Source organism: Leptonychotes weddellii, chromosome 14 (genome assembly GCF_054177405.1).
Source record: "Leptonychotes weddellii isolate Sample4059 chromosome 14, ASM5417740v2, whole genome shotgun sequence".
NCBI classification, from domain to species: Eukaryota; Metazoa; Chordata; class Mammalia; order Carnivora; family Phocidae; genus Leptonychotes; species Leptonychotes weddellii.
Window position 1 is genome coordinate 46,941,415 of NC_138382.1, and position 10,391 is coordinate 46,951,805.

General features: G+C 40.2%; 1 protein-coding gene across 1 annotated transcript in view; it reads right to left on the bottom strand.

Annotated features, from left to right (window-relative positions):
• Positions 1–10,391, bottom strand: part of LOC102728118 (ubiquitin-associated protein 2-like) — a 92,471-nt gene that overhangs the window by 8,814 nt on the left and 73,266 nt on the right. The window contains exons 7-8 of the mRNA XM_081804074.1: positions 3,373–3,427; positions 1,773–1,876 (exon numbers count right to left, since the gene is read on the bottom strand). Of these exons, the coding sequence (XP_081660200.1) occupies positions 1,773–1,876; positions 3,373–3,427 (159 nt within the window). The remainder of the gene's footprint in view (positions 1–1,772; positions 1,877–3,372; positions 3,428–10,391) is intronic.

A 10,391-nucleotide genomic window follows, 5' to 3' on the forward strand; every position in this document is an offset into this window, starting at 1 on the left:
CCCAGGACCCTGGGATCACAACCTGAGCCGAAGGCAGCCGCTTAACCGACTGAGCCACCCAGGCGCCCGGTGACTGGTTTTTTAATGTTAAAGAAACTTGACTACCGGGCGCCTGGGTGGCTCAGATGGTTAAGCGTCTGCCTTCGGCTCAGGTCATGATCTCAGGGTCCTGGGATCGAGTCCCGCATTGGGCTTCCTGCTCCTTGGGAGCCTGCTTCTCCCTCTGCCTCTCTCTCTCTGTTTCTGTCTCTCATGAATAAATAAATAAAATCTTTAAAAAAAAAAGAAAGAAACTTGACTACCAAGAATACATTTAGGGGCGCCTGGGTGGCTCAGATGGTTAAGCGTCTGCCTTCGGCTCAGGTCATGATCCCAGCGAGCCCCACGTCTGGCTCCTGGCTCGGCGGGGAGCCTGCTTCTCCCTCTCCCTCTGCCCTGCTCATGCTCGCTCTCTCTCTCTCTGGATGTCTCTGTCTCAAATGAATAAATAAAATCTTAAAAAAAAGAATGCATTTAAAATGGCCATGATGTATTATCCTTTTTTATCTTACTGAATGGTTTTCCAATATTTGGCTTAAGATTTTTACATCTGTGTTGAAGAGTGAGATTAACCTGTAATTTCAAATGTTAGCACAAAATTTATTGACATGAAGTATCTTACAATCTTCCAATATCTGATATTACAAGTGTAATTATATTAAAATATAAATTATATAGAATACATATTACAATTATAATTAATATCAATATCCTTTTTTTCATTCCTATAACCAGTTATAAATGCTGCTTCTCCTTCACTTGATCAGTCTCCGAGTAACCTTACCAACTTTACTAGTCTTTTCAAATTACCATTTTTATAACTTTTGTTGATCCTCTCTATATTATCCTTTGATTTCTAGTTCACTGATTGTGTTTCTGTGGTGCTGGCACAGTACTGTTTTTTGACCAGGATAGATATTATATGGATGTTTCCTTTTAGATTATTTACTGAACTATAATTTTATATTTGTAGTTAGAATTCATGAATTGTCAAAACAGGTCTTTATTTTTTTTAATGTTTTATTTATTTATTCATGAAAGTCAGAGAGAGAGAGAGAGGCAGAGGCCTCTCAGAGGCAGAGGCAGAGGGAGAAGCAGGCTCCCCGCCTAGCAGGGAGCCCAATGCGGGACTCGACCCCAGGACCCTGGGATCATGACCTGAGCCGAAGGCAGACGCTTAACCATCTGAGCCACCCAGGCACCCCAAAACAGGTCTTTATAAATATAAATGTAATAGTTAATATCTATATTATCATGAAAAAAAATCTAGGATCTCTATTAAATAAACACACCAATTAATAACTATTTATCCATGAATTTCCAAAACAAAACTATCCAAAAACATCAGGATACAGAAAAAATCTGCAAAAGCACTTGGTGCCCAAACCTACCTATCACCCACCACTTTATCTGGCCAAATTTATGTCCACCAACAGGAACGGTACTTTCCAGTAACAAGTCTTCCCCTAAGAAATGATATATATACACTGATATTTGAGTGTGATTTTGTACTGACTTACACAGATTAATTAAAGGCTCTCCCTCAGAGTGAAGAAGAAAAACATCAAATACCTTATGGTCAATGAGATTTTTCAGTGAGACTTTGAAGGTAAGAACCAGCTAATAGTCTCAGAGGTAGGACAGCGGCCTGTTTTTCATTCTTCTCTATGGGCACACCTTTTTATGTTAAGGACTCAAACATTTAAAACACATCTTTGACAACAGACACTTACCAGTTCCCTCATCTGCACCATTCTGAGTAGCTTCCCAAACTACTGGCTTTGTAACACACCCATCTATAGATGGAGAATCTGAATAGTCCGCAGGATTAAATGTCCTTAGGTTTGAAAAAAATAAAGAATTTAAGGCAAAGGCAACAATTACCAAAGTCACAAAATCAACCATACATCATCTTTCCCCCCCCACCCAAAAAAACCCTGTCCCTTCTAAAAGCCATTATAAGAAACTTCACCTTCCTTCTCCTATTTAATTATAGCTAATTCTTCTGGCCATCAGGATGTAGATCTTCTAAAAAGCAGTGATTTACTAGGGACCTTCCATACACTCTTGTATGATGCCCTTATTTCCCTAAATTGCTGCCCTCTGCATCCTAAAGCAGATGTGCACAACTATAATTGTATTAGGAAGAATAAGGGCTCTAATGGAAAGCCCTAAAAACTAAGGCCAGACTTAAACACACAGTCTTTTCTTCCCAAGTCAGAATCCAGATTCTTTTTGTATAGAAATGGTAGATCTAAAGACAATGTTTCATTCAGGTTTTTTTTCCATTAAAATTCTAAACACCCATGATTCAGAAGTCTAACTAAAGCCAAATCAATACTATCTCTAAAATTTTCAGAACAGAATTTAAAATTTCTTCCAGCTTTATTGAGATTATCATTGACAAAGAAAAAAATCATTAAAGAATATTTTTGAAAGTAAACCACAAAATCTACTCAATAGTCTAAAGCTACTGAGCTGGGCACATACGGTATGTTTAAGTGTTCCAGCCAGTTTGCTCCCTATGTATTCATCCTTCCTTCATCCACAATGAGCTCATGCAAGAAACTGAAATAGCAAGAGGTATCACTGAAGTCAGCAAACACCTCCTTGACCCTGCCCCCCAGTGCTGCCCTGGAGCTAGGAAGAGACAAAAGGGTTTTGCTGGAACCAATTCCCTTCCTTTCTTGACTGTCATCTACAGATGGCTTCTACAAGAAGCTTAAAACTTTTCCTAAAATTCCAGGGGAAGCTAATGTATTAGAAGCAGCAAAAGGTGAGAGAATAACCAGAAATTATGGAATAAACAACAGATTATACTACCTATGGGGGAAAAGAACTATCACTTTTACATACATAAACATTGCATTTACTCATCATTCAAAGAAAATTACTGTTATTTATCAACTTAACTCTTAGGCAGTGGTTTTCAACTAGGGGTGATTGTGCACCTCCCTCCCAAGGAACATCTGGCAGTATCTGAAGACTTTTTTGATTGTTACAACTTGAGAAGGGGTGCTACTGACATCTAGTAGGGAGAAGCCAGGGACGTTGCCAAACATGCTACAGTGTAAAGGATACCTGACCACCTCAACAAACTATTACTAAATCTAAAATGTCAACAGAGCCAAGGATAGAAATTCTACTCTAAAACCCACTGCAATACAATTTTATTTGTACTATTTCACTTTTTCACTATTTCCTCTTTTTAATATAGAATTAACATGAGACTCACCAGGATAAATAAATTGGGTACAGGACAGAGGAAGAAAAACATTGGCAGTAATAACTAGAAAGGGTAGTAACTATAAAAATAGGATGGCTCAGACTTACCCCATGCCTTGGGTTGAGAATCTTCCTGTCCCTCTCCCTCTTCCACGTCCAAATCCTTGAAAAGAAAACAGAAAACAGTACTGTTAAATAGTATTTATGTGCTACACAATTATAATTCTACCAACTTCATTCTCTTATGCACCCACCCAAACACCACTGTCATTGTTCCTAACAGCACCAACATTCCTATCCAGTGTACCCAATCTGCCAGTCCCTACTGACACAACTATATACACAGTTACTGGTATTAAAGGACAGAAAGGATTTAATTCTGCTTGTATAGTACTTGTGATATGCAGCTGACATTACTAACTATTCTGGGGGTGCCTGGGTAGCCCAGTTGGTTAAGTATCCGACTCCCGGTTTCGGCTCAGGTCATAATCTCAGGGTTCTGGGATCAAGCCCTGCATCAGGCTCTGCGCTAAGCACAGAGTCAGGTTATCTCTCTCCCTCTGCTTCTCACCCCGCAAGCCCACTCCCCAGCTCTCCTGTGAGCACGCACACTCTCCCTCAACCACATAAAATCTTTAAAAAAAAAAGAGAGACAGAGAGAGAGATCATTTTATTCAGTGACTCTCCAGTTTTTCTTAACATCCCAAACTGTGAAATAAAGACCTAAATCCAAGAGCTGTAACTACACAACTCTTACAGAAAATATAGAGCAATAGCTTCATGACATTGAATTAGTAATGATTTTTTTTAAGAATTTTTTAAATCTTTAAAAAAAAAATTCTTATTTATTTGACAGAGAGAGAAAGAGAGCGGGAGAGGGAACACAAGCAGGGGGAGTGGGAGAGGAAGAAGCAGGCTCCCCGCCAAGCAGGGAGCCCGATGCAGGGCTTGATCCCTGGACCCTGGGACCATGACCTGAGCCGAGGACAGACGCTTAATGACTGAGCCACCCAGGCGCCCCGTAATGTTTTTTTTTTTTAAATAAGACACCAAAGACACAGGCAAAACAGACATCAGATTGGTGCATCAAAGACACAAAAGGGCACCTTGGTGGCTCAGTCAGTTAAGTGTCTGCCTTCAGCCCAGGTCATGATCTCAGGGCCCATCAGGCTCCCTGCTCAGTGGGGACTCTGCCTCTGCTTCTGCCCCTACCCACCCCCACTTGTGCACCCTCTCTCTCTCGAATAAATAAAAAAAATCTTCGGAGGGAAAAAAATACACCTTTATCGGGGTGCCGGCTAGCTCAGTCAGTAGAGCATACAACTCTTGATCTCAGGGTTGTAAGCTTGAGCCCCAGTTGGGGGCTCAAAAAAAAAAAGGGGGGGGGTGCCTGGGTGGCTCAGTCATTAAGCGTCTGCCTTCGGCTCGGTCATGATCCCAGGGTCCTGGGATAGAGCCCCACATCAGGCTCCCTGCTCCATGGGAAGCCTGCTTCTCCCTCTCCCACTCCCCCTGCTTGTGTTCCCTCTCTCGCTGTGTTTCTGTCAAATAAATAAAATCTTTAAAAAGAAATAAAAAATTAAAAAATAAAGATATGAGGTACCTGGGTGGCTCACTCATATGAACTATGGTATATGAATTATATTTCAAGAAGTTATTTTTGCTCTAAAGTTACCAATGACAAAAGCAAGAGAAACAACACAACTGCCCTTGATAGGTGGACTCAAAAATACCCCTTGTAAGAAAAGAAAATTCATTTCAAAATCATACAAGTGACAATAGGCACTTACAGTGGTTAAATATTAAGAAAACAGTGGCAAGATTTTAAAGAGGGATTCTGCTCAGAAATTATTAAACAAACCTGGAATACCTGAGCTGGAAAGCAAGATGTTCATTAGAAAGAGAAAAAGGAATTTATACAAGAAACACGTAGCCTAGGGCAAAAATTGAAGAAATCTTGCAAGTACCCTGGAAAAAGTATCAACTATATATATATATATCTCTCTCCAAAGATCAGAAGCTGCTGACCCAAGTACTGACCACAAACATGCCAAATATCATAGGTAGATTTTAAAAAGTCAAATCCATTATTCCCATAAATTTTTGCAAGATAAAAAACTGTTCTTTCCTATTTACCTGCCTAGTAACGCTACCAGTAACATTGTTTTCTGTGTATATACGATTTCCCTACATTGTTATCTGGTACAAACAGCTATTTCTACCTAATAGCTCATAATAAAGACTTGGGGCCTTTTAATTTTAAAAACAAAAACACAAGACTAAAGTGGCTTCAAAAAATAAAATTTAAAAATTAAATAAAATTTAAAAAAAAACACAAGACTAAAGAATATTATCATAAAGAATAAACCAATATTATGATACATGCTATCTTTTCCCCTAGAGGTCTCTCTAGGAACTCTGCACCACATCTTTGTTGCATGACTGCTCAAGTTTTCAGTTGTTTAATATTTATGTTTTCTATACTGAGAGTCTGAATAGAAAAGTTGCTCATTTCCCTTGAAAAAGCCGTAACACAGAAAACAGGCAATCGCCTCTAGTGGAGTCAGACCCTAAATGCAGACATTCCCCACCCACCCAGGGCCCAACATGTGTGACCTAAATAGAAGCAAGTAGGGACAGTGATCCTAATCTGACAGAAAGCAATCCCTCTCCGTCATCCCCACAACACTGTATGGAGAGCTTTGCCACAGACAAATGTGCCAGAAACTGTGTGATCCTGAATTTATTACTGCACACTCTGAGTCATTACATGAAACATCTTTAAGGTCCTGACTAGTTCTAAGGCTTTTTGTATAGACAAAAATTCCCAAATTTTCATGACTGGTTCATCATAAAAACAGTTGCCATGCTGACTTCATGAGCTGCCTCCATGACCAGAGAACTATTCAGCCTATACCAAGAGTAGGGCATCTCTGGGGCTTGCCTGGCTCAGAGACTTGGGAGTCAAGCAAGTTCTGCCTTTCTGTCCCTAGGTTAGAGTATATTCTCAGATAGGAATATGCCTTTCCAACCCTAAAGCAGCATAAACAAGTTAAATGACAATAGCAAAATCTCCCTGGGATTCAGCGAGGAATAAAGCTTAGAATCCACCCTCATATCCCATTTATTAGCTTGTCCTTAACAAATAACTCTGATTCTAAATGTGTTAGAGGGGCACCTGGGTGGCTGAGTCATTTGAGCAATCAACTCTTGATTTCAGCTCAAGTCATTAGGGTCATGAGATTGAGCCCCAGATCAAGCTCTGTGCTCAGCAGGGAGTCTCCTTTAAATTCTCCCTCCCTATCCCTCCACCTGCTCCCTGTCCCGTGCTCCCAGCACTCTGTGCTGAGCACAGAGCCCAATATGGTGCTCAATCCCACGACCCTGAGACCACGATCTGGGCCGAAATCAAGAGTCAGATGCTTAACTGACTGAGCCACCCAGGCACCCCAATAAATAAATCATTAAAAAAAAATAAATGTATTATGGTAAATGTTGCAGGAATTAATAGACTCTAAAACTAGTAAATAAAAGTCTGATTTTTTTTTAAAAGGATATTTAGGAAATACTCTGAGCTGGTTGCCCAACCCCTGTGGCGCTTCACCCACCTCTGCCACTAGTTGAAGGTGTTAGTACACTGAAAAGCCATACCCTGGATGCCATGCATCCTGCTTGGCAGGGACTGACTGGGTTCCATCTCCTTCCACCCAGAACCAGGAGGAGACTGACCCCTTTTGGACTGAGTAAGCTTCCCCTTTTGTGGTGACACTTTTATTTTTTTAATTTTATTTATTAAAATCAATTAATTAACATGTAGTATATATTTCAGAGGTAGAGGTCAGTGACTCATCAGTCGCATATAACACCCAGTGCTCATGTCCTCCTTAATGCCCATCACCCAGTTACCCCATCCCTCCACCCACCTCCCCTCCAGAAATCTCAGTTTGTTTCCTATAGTTGTCTCTTATGCTTTGTAGCCTTCTCTGATATTTTATGTTTCCCTCCCTTCCTCTGTGGTGATAATTTTAGAAATTCCCAAATAGGGGGTGCCTGGGTGGCTCAGTTGGTTAAGCTTCTGCCTTTGGCTCAGGTTATGATCTCAGGGTCCTGGGACTGAGCCCCACATGCGGCTCCCTGCTCAGCAGGCAGTCTGCTTCTCCCTCTCCGTCTGCTCCTCCCCCACCCTTTGATTGTGCTCTCTAATAAATAAATCTTTAAAAAAAAAAAATCACAAGTGGAAGATAATTTCTCCTAAGCCCCACTTCAGGCAGAGCTCTTCCAAATGGTTGAAGGAAAAGCCCAATTCAAATTAGCTAATACAAAATAGGCAATATTAGTTTTATATAACTGGGGTAGTTAGAGGTTTAGCATTACTGAATCCAGGGGCCCTTAACACATTACAAAAAAGGATATTTACATAGTCTCAGAGTACTCCCCTGGAAAAGTATTTATTAATTACAAAGTGCAGGGTAGTAACTTCACAGAGGAGAAACTTGGCAGAAACTATTGTTCTTAAATAAGTAATCAAAACTAACATCACTAGTAATGGGATAAACCTGTATCATGTGCCCTCTAATGTGATGCATGGAGGTCAGTGATCCTCACTTTGTGGTATTCCTGTCAAAAATAAGTAATAAGTTAACTATACTGGCATTAAAATAAAATTTAAAAACACCAAATAACATCAATCTATTCATGAGAAAGCTTCTCAGACTGATATTAAAGGATATTCTTTAAGAGAGTCCATATGCTTCAAAAGCATTAAGGCCATTAAAGACCCAAGTTTATTTCAGACTGATGAACTATTTTAGATTGAAGGACACTAAAGAGACATGAGAGCTAAATACAATGTGTGATACTGGACTGGATCCTAGACCAGAATACTTTTCTGCCATAAAGAACACTACAGGAGGGCGCCTGGGTGGCTCAGTTGGTTAAGCGACTGCCTTCGGCTCAGGTCATGATCCTGGAGTCCTGGGATCGAGTCCCGCATCGGGCTCCCTGCTCGGCGGGGAGTCTGCTTCTCCCTCTGACCCTCCCCCCTCTCATGTGCTCTCTCTCATTCTCTCTTTCTCAAATAAATAAATAAAATCTTTAAAAAAAAAAAAAAAAGAACACTACAGGATAGGGCGCCTGGGTGGCTCAGTCGTTGGGCGTCTGCCTTCGGCTCAGGCCATGATCCCAGGGTCCTGGGATCAAGTCCCGCATCGGGCTTCCTGCTTCTCCCGCTCCCACTTTCCCTGCTTGTGTTCCCTCTCTCGCTGTGTTTCTGTCAAATAAATAAATAAAATCTTCAAAAAAAAAAGAACATTACAGGATAACTGGATACTTTTCAGTAAGGCCTGTAAATTGCATCAATAGTTATTTCCTGATTTTATCACTGTAAGATCTCCATAAGAGAGTATCTTTCTTTCTTAGGAGAAATACACAAAATATTAAGGGGTAAAATGGCATTATGTTGGAATTTATATTCAAAGGTTGCAGAAAAAAAAAACAATACATACATACAGAGAGAAACAATAATAGTAAAATATCAAAATTCAGGAAATCTGAGTAACCATTATGCAAAATTGTTTTATTTTATTTCAAGGTAAAATGTTAAACTGTACCCTGAGCACTTCCATGTATATTTCATACTCCCATAAGTAGTTTTTAATTATGTAAAAAAAAAAAAATCCAAGTTGTTTCCCATGTTTACATTAGCTGCTCCTTCTACATAGAATGTTCCTACCCAGATTTTCACATGGCTTTCTTCCTCCTCAGCGACCTCCTCAGGCCACTCAATCTAAAGATGACCCTACAAGGGCACCTGGCTGCCTTAGTCAGTAGAGGCTAAGATTCCTGATCTAGGAGTTTTGAGTTCAAGCCCCACGCTGGGTGTAGAGATTTATTACTAAAAAAAAGTTTAAAAAGAACAAAAAATAATAATAAAGAAGACCCCACTGACAGCTGATCACCAATCATTTTCTTAAGTCAAATAGTGATTTTACTTGACTGTCTCTTCTCCTTTCCCACCCATATGTGAGGGACATTGCTTATTCCCAGCATTATCTGCAACAATAAAATAGGTATTTAAATATTAGTTGCTGCGGGCGCCTGGGTGGCTCAGTTGGTTAAGCGACTGCCTTCGGCTCAGGTCATGATCCTGGAGTCCCGGGATCGAGTCCCGCATCGGGCTCCCTGCTCGGCAGGGAGTCTGCTTCTCCCTCTGACCCTCCCGTCCCTCCCCCCTCTCGTGTTCTCTCTCTCTCAGTCTCTCTCTCTCAGATAAATAAATAAAATCTTAAAAAAAAAAAAATTTTAAATATTAGTTGCTGCAACACCAAAGAAATACAATTATAAGAACATATTATGAACAACTTATCCCAACAAATTAGACAATCTGGAAGAAATGGACGCATTCCTAGAGACATATAAACTACCAAAACTGAAACAGGAAGAAATAGAAAACCTGAACCCATAACTAGCAAGGAAATGGAAGCAGTAATCAAAAATCTCCCAACAAACAAGAGCCCAGGGCCAGAAGGCTTCCCAGGGGAATTCTACCAAACATTTAAAGAAGAATTAATACCTAATCTTCTGAAACTGTTCCAGAAAACAGAAATGGAAGGAAAACTTCTGAACTCATTATCCCAAAATTTATAGATTACCGTATTAAATCCATGCTGTTTCATAGTATTTTTTAAGCCAATACTATGCAGATAAGGCAAAAAATAAGGAAGAAAAGTTTCATTAGCAATTTCAATTTTTTAAGATTTTATCTGAGAGAGAGAGCACGCACATGAGGTGGGGAGAAGCAGGCTCCCTGCTGAGCAGAGAACCCGATGTGGGGCTCGAACCCAGAAACCTGAGATCATAACCTGAGCCGAAGTCAGACGCCTAACTGACTGAGCCATCCAGGCCCCCCAGTAATTTGAAATGTTAGCATTTAATCACATATGTAAATTAGTATTCTAAGGGAGAGCCAATGGAAAGTCTGTAAGAGGAGCTCACAAGTATGGTCAAAATCTAAGAATAAACGCAACGGAGACTCTAAAGAACTGTCTTTAAAAAAAAAAAAAGATTTTATTTATTTATTTATTTGACAGAGAGAGAGACAGCGAGAGAGGGAACACAAGCAGGGGGAG